The sequence below is a fragment of the Neovison vison genome, chromosome X (assembly GCF_020171115.1).
Source record: "Neovison vison isolate M4711 chromosome X, ASM_NN_V1, whole genome shotgun sequence".
NCBI lineage: Eukaryota > Metazoa > Chordata > Mammalia > Carnivora > Mustelidae > Neogale > Neogale vison.
Window position 1 is genome coordinate 120,251,656 of NC_058105.1, and position 15,208 is coordinate 120,266,863.

The 15,208-nt window shown below is 43.2% G+C and overlaps 1 protein-coding gene across 3 annotated transcripts in view; it reads left to right on the forward strand.

Moving 5' to 3' along the window:
- VEGFD (vascular endothelial growth factor D) overlaps nt 1–14,290 on the forward strand; it is a 40,540-nt gene extending 26,250 nt beyond the window's left edge. For 2 of the 3 annotated variants that reach the window (XM_044235534.1, XM_044235535.1), the window contains exons 3-7: nt 822–1,012; nt 4,508–4,656; nt 6,971–7,071; nt 12,607–12,802; nt 13,623–14,290. In XM_044235534.1, coding sequence (XP_044091469.1) covers nt 822–1,012; nt 4,508–4,656; nt 6,971–7,071; nt 12,607–12,802; nt 13,623–13,749 — 764 coding nt within the window. In that variant the 3' untranslated portion in view covers nt 13,750–14,290. The remainder of the gene's footprint in view (nt 1–821; nt 1,013–4,507; nt 4,657–6,970; nt 7,072–12,606; nt 12,803–13,622) is intronic. The other variant, XM_044235536.1, reaches the window with a different exon arrangement.
- The last annotated feature ends 918 nt before the right edge of the window (nt 14,291–15,208 follow it).

A 15,208-nucleotide genomic window follows, 5' to 3' on the forward strand; every position in this document is an offset into this window, starting at 1 on the left:
GCATCGACTTTACATCCTGACACTTTACTGAATTCCTGTATGAGTTCTAGCAGTTTTGGGGTGGAGTCTTTTGGGTTTTCCACATAAAGCATCATGTCATCTGCGAAAAGTGGGATTTTGACTTCTTCTTTGCCGGTTCAGATGTCTTTTATTTCTTTTTGTTGTCTGATTGCCGAGACGAGGCCCTCTAGTACTATAGTGGGTAATATTTTTATTCCCAGAGGCTTGTCTCTTTTTCTTCTCTCATATTCGCTAGAATGGCCGGAATATTGGCCCTGCCATCAAAAGGAACTGGCCTATTCAATTGTTTACTTAAACATCAGTATTAGGCACTCGCCCATGAAAAAATCCCCGCTCGAGGAAAGATTAGTTCCACTTAAATTTCCATTCATGTAACTGACCCACTTTGAATGCTACCTGGTTACTGAAACAACCAACAGAAATGTATTTCTTGACAGCGTGAAGACCTACCCACACCTGACTTCAAGTGGAAGACAAGTTATCCAGCTGTGTCCTTAAATTGCTTAACAAATGCCACTTACATATTATTTCTCTGCATGCTTCTGTTTACCTCCTTACTAGGCAGCTTTTCCGGTGTAGTTTTATACCAGAGAAGGTATTGTATATGTGGGAAGGAGCACAGATTTTGGTTTTGATTTTTCTGAAAACAGTCTTTCGCTAGGGGATAGACAGAAAATATCCATCTCGTAAGATAACCAGCCCTGCACACGTGAACGTGACCGCGTGTGGCCTGACCTTGGCGCACGCTGGCCTGTCAAGGCCATTTCCGGGGCCGGCCCCCAGGAGCTTCCTCTCCGCAGTTATAGATGAGGAATGGCAGCGGACTCAGTGCAGCCCCCGAGAGACGTGCGTGGAGGTGGCCAGCGAGCTCGGGAGGAGCACCGACACCTTCTTCAAGCCGCCCTGTGTCAGCGTGTTCCGGTGCGGCGGCTGCTGCAATGAAGAGAGCCTCGTCTGTATGAACACGAGCACCTCCTACGTTTCCAAGCAGGTAGGTGGGCACTCGCCAGTGTGGCCCTTAGGAAGCCCCGAGGACAGGCGTGTTGATAGCTACAGCGAGGCTTGTGCTGGGCTAAATGCCCTGTGGGCATGATCTCATTTAATTCCCGAACCCAGCTCAGAGGGTAGCCTATTATCTGCCTCCGTCTGAGCCCAGGGAGCTAACCTGGGGCAGAGCTGGGACTCTAATCCAGGCCTGTGCAACTCCAGGGCCTGAACGGCTTATCAGCTTCTGTCTCTCTGATGCTGTAATGTCAAGAATCAGAAAATCACATGGGAGTTCACTAGAACAGACGATAAAAGGAATGAAGACATCTGCACTACCTTGTGTATCCGTGGGGGGCTGTGTTGTTCGAGGGGAGCGACTGAGAAGAGTTGGATGGGTGGTGTGGGCAGGGCTATGGGATGGAGGAAGGGCTGGGAAGTACCCAGTGCTAGCAAGAGCGGGGAGCTCTTGCCATCCTTGGGCCGAAGAGGCTGGAGCAGTTCGGGAACCCAGAGAGAAAGGGGAGAAGAGGGCTGCTACGCTGGTTGCAGGAGTGGCGGCAAGAATTTTGGGGGGCAGGGGCAAGAGGACCTCTAGATGGAGACATGGCGGTCAGTATCTTTAGACCCAGAGCCCGGTGGGGGAGGAAGGAGAGAGGGCAGCATCTCTGGAGGGGAAATGGAGCGCACTTAGCACAAAAGATCTTTGAAAAGTAGTCTGTAGCCTCCATGAAAGAAATCATTCTTCCCTCTCCATCTTGTAAAATCTCTTTTGCCCAGTAGGTAAGTTTTTCTTTCTATCTCTACCATATTGTTGTCCGGTGTAAGAAATGTTACATTGAAGAGCAGTAATAACAAACGTAGGAAAAGATATTAATAGGCTGTAAGTCTGACCGCGTTCCATTTAGTTCTGTGTCACACGTTCCTTTTGCGCGTTCAGGCATTCATTCACTTGGTCACATTCCGGACGCCATCTATTCTCTGTTTGTGAACAGAGGTAGAATAATAAAATGACATACGCAGTGAATATATGTCCATGGTAGGAAGTTACCTTTTTTAAGAAAGTTTTTTAGGGGCACCTGGGTGGCTCAGTGGGTTAAGCCTCTGCCTTTGACTCAGGTCATAATCTGAGGGTCCTGGGATCGAGCCCCGAGTTGGGCTCTCTGCTTAGTGGGGAGCCTGCTTCCCCCTCTCTCTCTGCCTGCCTCTCTGCCTACTTGTGATCATCAAATAAATACAATCTTTTTTTTTTAAAAAAAGAAATTTTTGTAGAGAGGACACAGGAAGGGGAAGGGCAGAGGGAGAGGGACAGAGAGAATTTCCAGCAGACTCCACATCCAGTGCAGCGACCAGTGCAGGGCTGGATCTCAGGACCATGAGATCATGACCTGAGCCAAAATCAAGAGTCAGATGCTTAACCAACTGAGCTACCCAGCGTCCCCCCACCCCCGCTTTTTTTTTTTAGAGGAATTTTTTCTTATTGGTAGAAAGGATGGAATGCTGGTTTGATAATAGTTGAACTTATCCTTAATTTTGTTTCCCCTACCTCCTAAAATATTCCACAAACTGTTCAGTTTTTTTCCCAAATTCTTTTAGAGAATATTGGAACTTGTAAAAAAATTGACCTCTCACTATTTGACAATCAGGGGGAAAGTGACGTAAGCATGGCTAAGCACTAACTATCAGCAGAAACAAGCTTGCATAACATAAGAAGCTTTGGTTCATGACCATGTTATTCCCTAAAGCATAGCTGAAAATTTTCGCAAGGATATGAAGTTTATGCAAAGTAAACACTCTAAAAATGTTTTCTTACTTAGACTCATAGAGGGTCCAACACATATCAAAGGGTCAGAATAAACACAACTTTAATGGATTGTTTCCACTTAATAGACACTTGAGTACTTTGTTGTACTCAACAAATAATTAGTTTTAAAGAATGTACTTAAGTATAAGCCTACAGAAGTTTTCTGTTCCAAATATGCACACTTGAACATTTTAATAGTGGCTTAAAAAAACTACCTTCACCCCAAAGTAATGGACTGTTTGATGAAATACACCTTTGAAACTAAGTGAATAAATGAATACTCTGTGTAGTTAGGACTACATGGAATGGGGACTGATTGAAGAGAACACTAAAATCAAGTTCAAATTTATCTAGACACCCTAGGACCAGTCTAAAAACAAAGTAATTGACATTTCTCTGAATTCTACTTGGCAGGATCCCATCTTGCTTCTTCAGGTCACAGACATTTTTTTCCAGAAAGTCATATTCTTTTTTTTAAAGCTCTTATTTATTTATTTGACAGAGTGAGACACGGCGAGAGAGGGAATACAAGCAGAGGGAGTGGGAGAGGGAGAAGCAGGCGTCCCACCAAGCAGGGAGCCCAACTCGGGGCTCGATCCCAGGACCCCAAGATCATGACCTGAGCTGAAGGCAGATGCTTAACAACTGAGCCACCCAGGTGCCCCAATAAGGCATATTCTTAAGAGTATCACCTCTGGCTCTGGAGCAAACTGTCTGAATTCAAATCCCTACTCTTCCAATAAATAGTTATGTGGCCTTAGGCATGTTATGTAACCTCTCTGTGTATCTGTTTTTTCGCCCATAGAGTTGGGGGTGGATGAAGAAAAAACCCACCCTATAATGTTGTTATAAGGGGTAAATAAATGAATATAAAATAGGACCCGGCATATAGAAACCTAGAAAGAATGCTATTCATGTTACCTATAGTATCTGGTTGGGCAGGGTGATCTTGTGTCAGCCAGTTATTACTGGGTAATGCTATATAATATACACCCTAAAATGTGGTTTCAAATGATAATAACTTATTCTTACCCATGTATTGAAAGATCAGTTAGTTTGGAGTGGACTTGACTCCAGGCTACAGGTTAAGTGAAGGTCTGCTCCCTGAGTCTCTCATCCCTTGGCCCAGCACACCTGCCAAATCACGCTCTTCTCATGGCCACAGCATACGCAGGAGAAAATGAGCGCACAAAGCACACACAGTTCAAGTTCGTAGTTGTGTCATGTCTGCTAGTATCCTGTTGGCCAAAGGAAGTCACATAGCCACACCCAAAGTCAACGAACGGGAACTGTTCCTTCAGTGGAGATGGTATGAGAGAGAATAAGTAAAGAGTTCTGGACAATAATCTATTCACCATGGTCTCAAACGTCAGAGCTATAATTTCACCCAGTCTGTATAATTTACACTCAAATTTAAGACAGGAGCAGATACCAACAGTGCTTTTTACAGGAGTACCAGTGACACCAAAAAGTTAAGAGACTCGGTCAGGCTCAAATGCTTGTTAAAGTTGTGTAAGCCCAGTGTCCCGATTCCCGGCCCAGCATCCTTCCCATCATGCAAGCCCTTATCCTTATTAGCTCTGTTGTTAATGGACAGCTTTGCCAAAGTCACTCCCATAAAGGACAAAGGCAAAAATGCAGACTATAGGAATTATCATCTAAAAATATATGTGTGTTGTGGTTCTTTCTCTCTTCCAGCTGTTTGAGATATCAGTGCCTTTGACTTCCGTACCTGAATTAGTGCCTGTTAAAGTTGCCAACCATACAGGTTGTAAGTGCTTGCCAACGGCTCCCCGCCATCCGTACACTATTATCAGAAGATCCATCCAGATCCCGGAAGAAGATCAGTAAGCCCTTCTTGTATTCAGTTATGCTTGTTCTTGAGTTTGCTAAAGTTGTATGTGGAGAATTCTTCCTTAATTAGGTGTTAGATGGATATTGCATTAGGACCAAAAAGCTCAGTGGTTATGAACTTACCCATCTACTTACAGACACCTTTGTTCTTTTTAAAAATTATTTTTAGGGACGCCTGGGTGGCTCAGTTGGTTAAGCAGCTGCCTTCGGCTCAGATCATGATCCCAGCGTCCTGGGATCAAGTCCCACATCGGGCTCCTTGCTCGGCAGGGAGTCTGCGTCTCCCTCTGCCTCTGCCTGCTATTCTGTCTGCCTGTATTCGCTCTCTCTCCCTCTCTCTCTTTGACAAATAAATTTTAAAAAAATTATTTTTAGGGGCACCTGGGTGGCTCAGTGGGTTAAGGCCTCTGCCTTCGGCTCAGGTCATGATCCCAGGGTCCTGGGATCGAGTCCTGCATCAGGCTCTCTGCTCAGCAGGGAACCTGCTTCCCTTTCTATCTCTCTGTCTGTCTCTCTACCTACTTGTGATCTCTCTCTGTCAAATAAATAAATAAAATCTCTAAGGAAAATAATTTTTTAATTATTTTAAATCAAACTTAATTATTTTAAATAATTTAAAATATTTAAAATAACTTCATTATTGCAATCTTTTAAAAATAATTCTTATTCTTATTTTTTCTTTCTTCTTTCTTTCTTTCTTCTTTCTTTTTTAAGAGAGAGAGTACATGCCTGCATGTGAGATCAGGGGGTGGGGTAGGGGGCAGAGGGGCAGAGGGAGAGGGAGAGAGTTCATCTCAAGTAGGCTCCATGCCCACGCCTAGTGTGGAGCCTGATGCCAGACTCGATCTTACCACCTGAGATCATGACCTGAGCTGAAATCACGAATCAGGTATTTAACCAACTGAGCCACCCAGGCACCCCTAGACACCTTTTTTTCTTTTTAAAGATTTTTTTTATTTTAAAGAGAGAGCGAGCATGGGTGGATGGGGGGTGGAGTAGAGGGAGAGGGAGAGAGAAACTCAAGCAGACTCCAAGCTGAGCATGGAGCCACATGCGGGGCTTGATCTTATGACCCTGAGATCACGACCAGAGCCGAAAACAAGAGTCAGACACTTAACTGACTGAGCCACCCAGATGCCCTCACACCTTCGATCTTAATATGCATAGTCCAGTGGAATTGTATAATTCTTCTTCAACCTTAGCTTTGGCTCATGTCCCTATTCCAGAACAAGCATTACATGGAACTCATTTCTGGCTGTCTATCCTTTTAAGTCCCCAAATTGGCAGGTGGGGGGAGTGGGGGGAAGGTTCCCAAAGTCCCTGAGAGTGACAAAACTGTCTGCCTCTGTGTTTGGTGATTATTCTGAATTTCCTCTTCTGAGTCCCAAATGGAAAAGTCTTATTTTCAATTAAAATGGCTTAAGATTGATCTGACTTTGAAATTTCTTGAGAGTAGTCTATAGTTCTTTATGAAACAAATTATGACACCCTGATGTCCTGAAATCTAAGGTAAGAATCACGGATTTGCGGGGAGGGAGGAGGAAGGAATTCCATAAAGAGAAACCAAGGGTAGACGCCACTGAATGAAAATCTAAAGTGAGTAAGCTAGATACTTCGATCTTGTAGAAGTGGAGCAGTAAATGTGTTGGATGAGCGGTAAGTGGACTGAACTGGTACTTATGTTAGTTATTACCCAGCCAAGAAGACACTTCTGTTGCTCTTAAGCACAAGCGAAAGCTCCTGGGGAAAGATTGCTTATCCTCGTGTTCCTGCTGTCCTCGCCAGTGCTCTTATCTCCATTTTATTTTTAAAGTTTTATTTATTTATTTGACAGAGAGCAAGCATGTGTGCGGGGCAGGAGGAAAAGCAGGAGAGAAAGAATTTTAGGCAAGCACCACACCCAGGATGGAGCCCCACATGGGCTCGATCTCATGACTCTGAGATCACTACTTGACCCCAAAATCCAGAGTCAGATACCCAACCAACTATGCCACCCATTTGCCCCTTATCTCCATCTTAAAGAAGGAAGTGTTTAAGAGCTGTGACAGCTAATTTGCACAGTTTTAACAGCAGCCTTCTTAAAAAGATTATAACTGTCCAAAATTACAGTTTAGTTTCCAAATAGAGTATTTGTGCTCACAGATTTGCTGTCTAATAACAAGCAATTCATAAATGTGGATTAAGCTCCTTAAAAACCTTAACTATTCTCCCCTCAGAAATGTATTCAGTCTTTAAAAAAAAAAATGCCACAAAGGTGTGATTACCCTTGAAAGATTTTAAATCTGATTTATTGTTTTCTTTTCCTAGCTGCTCCCATTCTAAGAAACTCTGTCCTATTGACATGCTGTGGGACAGTGACAAATGCAAATGTGTTTTACAAGAGGAGAATCCACTCATTGGAATGGAAGGTAATGATGACAGTAAGGAAATAATAACAGTAATAATAAAAATAACAATTGTAACTCACATCTACCAAGTGCTTACAATGACCAGGCAATGTTGTAAGCCTTTTCGATGTATTAACTCATTTAACTCATTGTATTAACTCGCAACAATCCATAATGTACTATTATTTTTTAAGATTTTATTTATTTATCTGACAGGCAGAGATTACAAGTAGGCAGAGAGGCAGGCAGAGAGAGAAGGAAGCAGACTCCCTGTTGAGCAGAGAGCCCAATGCAGGGCTCCATTCGAGGACCCTGAGATCATGACCTGAGCTGAAGGCAGAGGCTTAACCTACTGAGCTACCCAGGCGCCCCCGTAATGTACTATTATTATCCCTTTTTTTACGATGACAAAATGGACACACCAAGATGTCTTGTTATTTTCTCCAGATTACACCCCTAAGAGTGACAGAATCAGTCAGGTCCCAGAGCCCTCTCTGCTCTCATTATACAGTTAAGCCTTCCAGTGCAGGACTCTTTCAATCTTAAAGAAAAGCCCAGGGATTAGAGCAACCCCCAACACTGCGTTTGAAAGGCAGTGGCAGCCTTTCATGAAAGCCACTTCCAAACTCAACACTAGTCAACCACATGTTACTAATTTATTTGTTTTAAAGTCTCACAGGAACATAAAGTAATTTTAGACTTGTTGGTTTCTTTCAACAGTGGCATGTGGAAACAGGCCAATTACTTGAGGGAAAAAAATGGGGAGTGGGAGAAAACTTCTTCTGAAACTAGGGCAAAGTAAAAGCAAAACACGGCTAGCTAATGGGCTGAGAGGAGTTGGGAAACCAATCCCATCACTGCTCAAAGTCGCAGTGCTGTGATGTTTGATGACGACTCTGGCTGAAAATGGAGGCATTGTTAAAATTTCTTTCCCAGAGAACATGACAGAATTCCACTGGAAAAAAAAATCACAAGGAGCCATGCACTTTGAACCTTGCTTGTTTTAAGCTGATCTACAAGCAAGACTCTGTAAGGACTAAACTACTCTATACAATGCTGTCCTAGAAACCGTAAATGACATTCCATTTTCTTGACTTCTGTCTCTCCACTTCCTTCTAAATGTTTTCCTGAAAGCTCATGCCGGTCCTGAATGTAGTCTGCATCCTTCCCACCAAGTTGAGATTATCCTCCGCTAGAGTATACCTCAGTCCCAGGGAAGCCTGCCACCCGCCGAGGCAGCCCAGTTACCCTGGGCTCACCCTTGTTGGTTACTAAACCGTATTGAACCTCCGTCTGTCTTTCCAGAACAGGACTGTTCAATGGAATGACAGTAAGAGTCACCGATGTGACTCACATTTTGTAGTATTCGCATTAAGAAGGTCAAAAGGAACAAGTCTGTTTAATTTTTATATCTTTTTATTTAATCTAACATATCAAAATAGAATCATTTCAGCATGGTCTCTGTATGCAATTCCTCAATGAGCTGTCCTGGGGGGAGACTCAGTGGGCGCTTGTGTGTGCCTAGGGTGGGAAGAGTGGGGGGCGGGGAAGGAGAGAAGTGCTCTGACCAGGGGCAACACACGTGCTCGGGACAGGAAGCGAGCGAAGGTAGCAGGTCAGCATGCTAAAAAAGGTTCAGCCTGGCGGGAACATAATGGGAGGGGGCTGGGTAGATGTGAGAGAGGAAGCTGGAGAGGTTCACAGGGAACGTTGGGCATCTTGTCCCAGACACTGGACGTGATGCTAAGGCAAAGGGAACCCCTCATCTCGTTCAAGCAGGAGAGCGAGAGCACCAATTAGAAATTTTTTAAAGATTCATTTATTTATTTTAGAGAGAGAGAAAGAGCACGCGTGCGTGCACATAAGCCCACGAGTTGGGGGAGGGGCGGGGGGGAGAGAATCTTCAAGCAGACTTCCCGCCGAGCACGGAGCACCCCAGGGACTCTTGCTCATGAGCCATGAGATCACGAACCATGAGCCGAAACCAAGAGTCAGACACTTAATGGATGGAGCCACCCAGGAGCCCCAAGGAAGCACCAATTTGAATTTTAACACAATCAGCCAGTGACAGGGTAGAAGAGGATGTGTTGGCCCAGGGTAGGAAAGGAGGCAAGGGCCTTTGGGGACGTGGTGGCCGTGATAGAAGCAAGAGACATGGGGTAGCTAGTTCACGGTCACTCCTCCAGTAAGCTCATCAAACTGATGACATACACTGAATTTACTGTTCACTAAACACCCTTTGGACACACATGGCTGTTAAACCAACTGCCTTTTCTACATCTACAATGACTTCTCTTCTTGAATGAGCGCATGTGGCTTAGGGAATCCAAGACCAGTTTAATTTCATCTCGTTGGATTCAGATGATAGCTTTAAAGTGTTACAACAAACAATAGCAGAAAAGGAAAACAGGGAAGTCCTTATGTTATATTTTAAATTCTTCAAGGTAGCCACAACTTTAAGAATTTATTTGGAAAAAAAATCCACGAGCTTATTGATAAAAATGATGAATGAAACAAGACTGGGAACAGAACTCATGGCGTTCCATCATCAACCTCCCTAGGCTTGAAATCAGTATATAATAGTTTCAGGTATCACCCTTGGCTAGTTGCTGCTTCACACAGTTTTCCTACACCCAATCTCTGTTACTTTTTTTTTTTTTTTAAAGTAATCACTACACCAAAGTGGGGCTTGAACTCATGACCCTGAGATCAAGAGTCACATGCTCTATAGCCTGAGCTGGCCAAGTCCCCCAGTCTCTGTTGCTTTTAACTAATAATGCCTGTAGGGATTGAAGCCAGCCTCTGCCAACTACCTCAGCAAACGCCTAGTGGACTGTTTCCCTAAACCACTCAAGGGTGTTGGTGCTACTCAAAGGGGTCTAAATGAATCTCTACCGCCACCTAGTGATTCGTGTGGGTCTTTTAAGAACTACTTAACTATCCTTTAATAATCGGTTTGTTTTGTTTTTACTTTTTATTTTAATTCCAATATAGTTAATATACACTGTTATAGTAGTTTTGGGTGCACAATATAGTGATTCAGCAATTCTTTTGAATTTCACCTCACCTGGTGCTCATCACATTAAGTGCCCTCGTTAATACCCATCCCCTGTTCCCCCCCGCCCCGAGCCCCCTACCCACCTCCCCTCTGGTAACCATTAGTCTGTTCTCTAGAGTTAAGAGTCTGTTTCTTGGTTTGTCTCTCTCCCTCTTTTCTTCCCCTTTGCTTGTTTTGTTTCTTACTTTCCATATGTGAGTGAAATCACAGGGTAATTGTCTTTCTCTGCCTGACTTATTTCATGTAACATTATACTCTCTAGCTCTATCCACATCATTGTGTGTGGAAAGGTTTCATTCTTTTTATGACCAAATAATATTCCACGGTATACGTATATACCACTTCTTCTTTATCCATTTATCAATCAATAGACAATTCCAGACTTAAAGATATATTATAAAGCTGTAGTCACCATAATAGTATGGTACTGACACAGAAATGGACACATAGATGAACGGAACAGAATGGAAAACCCAGAAATGAGCCCATAATTATATAGTCAATTAATCTTTGACAAAGCAGGAAAAACTATCCAATGGGAACAATGTATTCTCATCTTGTCCCAAAGTGACATATGCCTCATTGGCATATGACTTATAAAGATTACCTTTTTCCTCTTCACACACCTCCAAGAATCTCCCCAGATCTGGCCTTCCAACATGCTTTCCACATGGTTCCTTGAATATCATCAACCAAAGAGAAATTAAAACTATGAGATTAGACAACCTGAGATTGCCATTTTGATATACTATCAGTAGTCAGATACTGACAAGAACGTATGGTTTAACCCAATGTCTTGGAACGATGGATGGAATTCTTCAGAGTCTTCGTATATCTGCCTGTTTTAGGACCCTTTTATTAGGGCAGATGAACTCAACATTTATCATGTGCCTATTTTATGTCAGAATGATGAGCTCTGATTCCTATAACCTTCAGCATCTTTTAATTCATCGAGGAAATGGGAAAATGTAAGCAGCGTAAGAAAGGACAGGATGGAAATATGCAGAGGGCAAGGGCGCTTAGCTGAACTTATAGAAGTTGGGAAAGATACTGGGGGAGAAAGGTGATGGGCAGGGAGAAAGGCAAGGCCAAAAGCACGGGGCTGAGAGATCCTGGCATATCAGGGGAACAAAAAGTAGAATAATTTGGTACGGAGGGAACACAGGATATATATGGAAGGGGAAGGTGCGAGGGAGAGACATGAGTCTGGGAGGTTAGTAAGATCTGGGGTCTCATATGTCCTGGTGGGTAAACCATTTTTTTTAATTGGGAAACTTTTAAGGAACTTAATGCAGTAGAACGATGTGAGTAGATTTACATTTGATAATATTGTGGAAAATGGATAGAAGGGATAAGACTTGTGATAGCAAGATCTGTGACAGTGTTGATGGAAATGATAGAACAAATTCAGGATGGCAGAACCAGGTGGACAAAGCGATCAGACCCAATATGGCAGGAGAGTCAGGAGTGATGGCATCATTCCCTAAATGAGGTAGGTTTGGAAAGAAGTGGGTTTGGGGAAGAAGCTAACCACGTACTTGCCTCCAGAACCTTTAAGAAAGATGTCACAGTTAAGTTCTTCCCAAGTTTCTATCTCTTCCATTTCCTTCCTAGTTGACTGGATCTCAACTTGATGATCAGAATTGAACATGGAGTAATAGTTACCCAATTGTGTACACTCTTTAGAAGAAATAGCCGTCAACCAAGTGTGTTAAAAATCTCTCAGACCCAGGGTGTCTGGGTGGCTCAGTGGGTTAAGGCCTCTGCTTTCGGCTCAGGTCATGATCCCAGGGTCCTGGGATCGAGCCCCGCATTGGGCTCTCTGCTCAGCAGGGAGCCTGCTTCCTCCTCTCTCTCTGCCTGCCTCTCTGCCTACTTGTGATCTCTGTCTGTCAAATAAATAAAATCTTTAAAAAAAAATCTCTCAGACCCTCCTCTCAGCTGAACATATTCTTCCAACAGATGTCTGTGGAATCAAAGTTTATCATCACTGGTGTATCTTTTATAACAGCACTGTGATCTGTGGTGAGGAAATACATCACTCTTCCCATCCACAGCTTGGAAGGTCTAAGGTGTATTTCTATCATGCCGATACCTCTGTTCCTCCCTCCTTTTAGTCTTTGCTTCAAATCTAGGAAGGATCAGCCTCTTAATTCTTAGCTATCCTATGTTTTGTTCCTAATACTTGGTTGTGAAAGATTGCATTGTGTAACAAGTCACCCACCAACCAAAAAGTCTCTTTAAAAATCCGATCAAAAATATTCAGCTCAAAACCTCTTTCTCACAAACGTAAGAGAACACATGCATTCGGCGTTTGTATTATGAAATCAGAGGTGAACCTCCTTCACTGCGTGGAAAGAGGAGAAGCAAAAATCGATAGGAAAGGAGATGAGGAGAATCCAAGTTCTTTTCCCACGAATGGAGAGTATCCAGCCAACTGCAATGCCATAGGATCCGTGTTGCAAACATTCGAGCAACCCTTTTCTCTTTCCGTCTAGAGCACTCTCATCTCCAGGAACTGGCTCTCTGTGGGCCACACATGAAGTTCGATGAAGATCGGTGTGAGTGTGTCTGTAAGACCCCATGTCCCAGAGATCTCATCCAGCACCCAGAAAACTGCAGCTGCCTGGAGTGCAGAGAGAGCCTGGAGAGCTGCTGCCAGAAGCACAAGATATTTCACGCAGACACCTGCAGGTCAAGTGCATTTTCACTTTCACTTTCATTTGACCCATTGACATTGAATGTGAATGCCCTTTCTTTTGATGTGGTGACATTTCTTGTTGAGGCATTGTTTGAAGTGCCCAAGCCCCTTTTTTAGATAGTAAAACAGAGGTTTGGCAACTAAGAACAAAGTGAGAGTATATAGAGTGATGATGAATTGTGAAAGCAAGACAGTCATGGGGCACCTGGGTGGCTTAGTTGGTTAACCAGCTCACTCTTGGTTTCTGTTCAGGTCCAGATCACAGGGTCCTGGGATTGAGCCCCGTGTCAGGTTCTGTGCTTAGCGGGGAGCCTGCTTGAGACTCTCTCTCTCTCTCTCTCCCTCTGCCCCTCCACTCCCTCTCTCAAATACATAAATAAATCTTAAAAAAAAAAGAAAGAAAGAAAATCCTGCCTGCTATTGTTGGGTATAGATCTTCAGCAAAAACTTTAATTGATGAGATTTAAACAATTATTTTGGAGGCTGAGTTTCAAATCAGCAGACTCTTTGGTTCCATCTCTCTCAATATATGTCCACCTCTGGTTTTTTTTTTTTCTTTTTTCTTTGAAGAAGGAGATGGCACTGGATTTATATCACAAGAAATTTGTTGATAAATAGAAACTTTATGGGTTACTGTTTGGCCTTTCATAGATTTTTGCATCCATGTGGAATAACCATTCAGGATTTTATGTTGACATTTTAAATACATATCTGGAAAATTCACTTGGAAAACATAATCAAATCAGAACAGAGTTATTCCTTTGAATGTAGTCCTTGATTCGGAACTCTCGTGTTTATTTTCTTTCGCAACAGCTGTGAGGACAGATGTCCCTTTCACACCAGAACATGTGCAAATGGAAAACCAGCATGTGCGAAGCATTGCCGCTTTCCAAAGGAGAAGAAAGCTGCCTATGGGCTCCACGGTCAAGAAAATCCTTGACTCAACTTTGTTCTGAAGTTCCCCAGCCCTGACATTTTAAATAGCGTGCTGCTTTGCCAAGTTGCTGTCACTCCTCCCCTCCCCAGGTACTAGAAAAAGGTCCATTTTACCCAGTCCCACAGTGAATCCAGACCACTCTTCCATTACACACCAGCTGAGGATTCCCTGCCCTGCTCACTGACAGATGTCTTCCAACTGAAGATGCCCCCGAACAAGGAGAATGGAGAGGAGGGAACCTGTGTGAACCTTTTTTTTTCCTCCTAATGAATGAAAAAGGTCTGATCATCCTAGAATCAGCGGGGGCCATGTGATTGACTGCTCAAAGCCGATGAGATGATTTTATAGTCTCCAAATCCTTTGCTAATGCAACTCTCTTATGAATTATTCTGACTCTATATTATGCAGATTTTGATTTTGTAGGATCAGCACTGATTTTCTGATGATTGTCCAGCTTGTAGTTTCAGTTTACTGAATTACTGTTCTGTTGTTTCATATTTAAGTGTATTTAAAGAAAATAAACACCATTATTCAAGCCATGGGATTTTGTGTTAATATCGTATCACTCTACATTTTATGCCAAAGGCAATAGCATGTTTTAAAGAGAGAAAGGAATTGAGAAGGAGGAGGGATGGGGAGAGACATGGGCACAAAAAAAAACTTGATGTCAGTTTGGAGAAGCCCAGGGAGCAGCTCTCTCAGAATGTTTAAGATTCTCAGTGAAGTTAAGTGTCTACCTTGGGCTTGGGTCATAATCCTGGGGTCCTGGGATCAAGCCCCAGTCGGAACCCCACTTCCATCCATCTGGTCGCCTGCTCAGTAGGGAAGTCTGCTTCTCCCCCTGCCCCACCCCTCACTCGTGCTCACATTCTCTCTCTCACAGGTAACTAACATCTGAATGAATGAATGAATGAATGAGATGAAGCAAATGTGACCCAAGAATTAGTTTGAAATCTGTCTTTCCTTTGAGATTGAGTTTGATTTCACTTGACCCGTGTCTCATGATGAAGGAGAGTCCAGTGATAACCCCTGATGTCTTTGAAAGCTTGCATCTTCCAGCCGCTTCCAGCTCTAACTCTGTGTCCTCATGCTTTGGTTGTTCACATCTCCCCTCTCGTGGCTAAGGGATTCTTCTCTCTTTACTGCACGTTTCTGACTTTACTGCATGTTTGGCAAACCAGAATGAAGGCAGCTTTATGGGTATTAAGCCTTTTGGCAAATTAAAATGTTAATGCACAGAATTAAGTTATTTAGCAAATAACTCCCTCCCTGGCATCTTGCAGAAATAGAAAGATAGATAGATCCACAATCTATTACAACACATCATCACAGACTTTTGTAAAGGGCTGTGTTCACGCTTCTCTCTCCATACACTGTGACCTCCTTACAATTGGAAATGCTCCTGATCAAATTTGTCAAATTTGTGTGACCCAAGCTGGACAATAACAAGGGGGAAGATGAT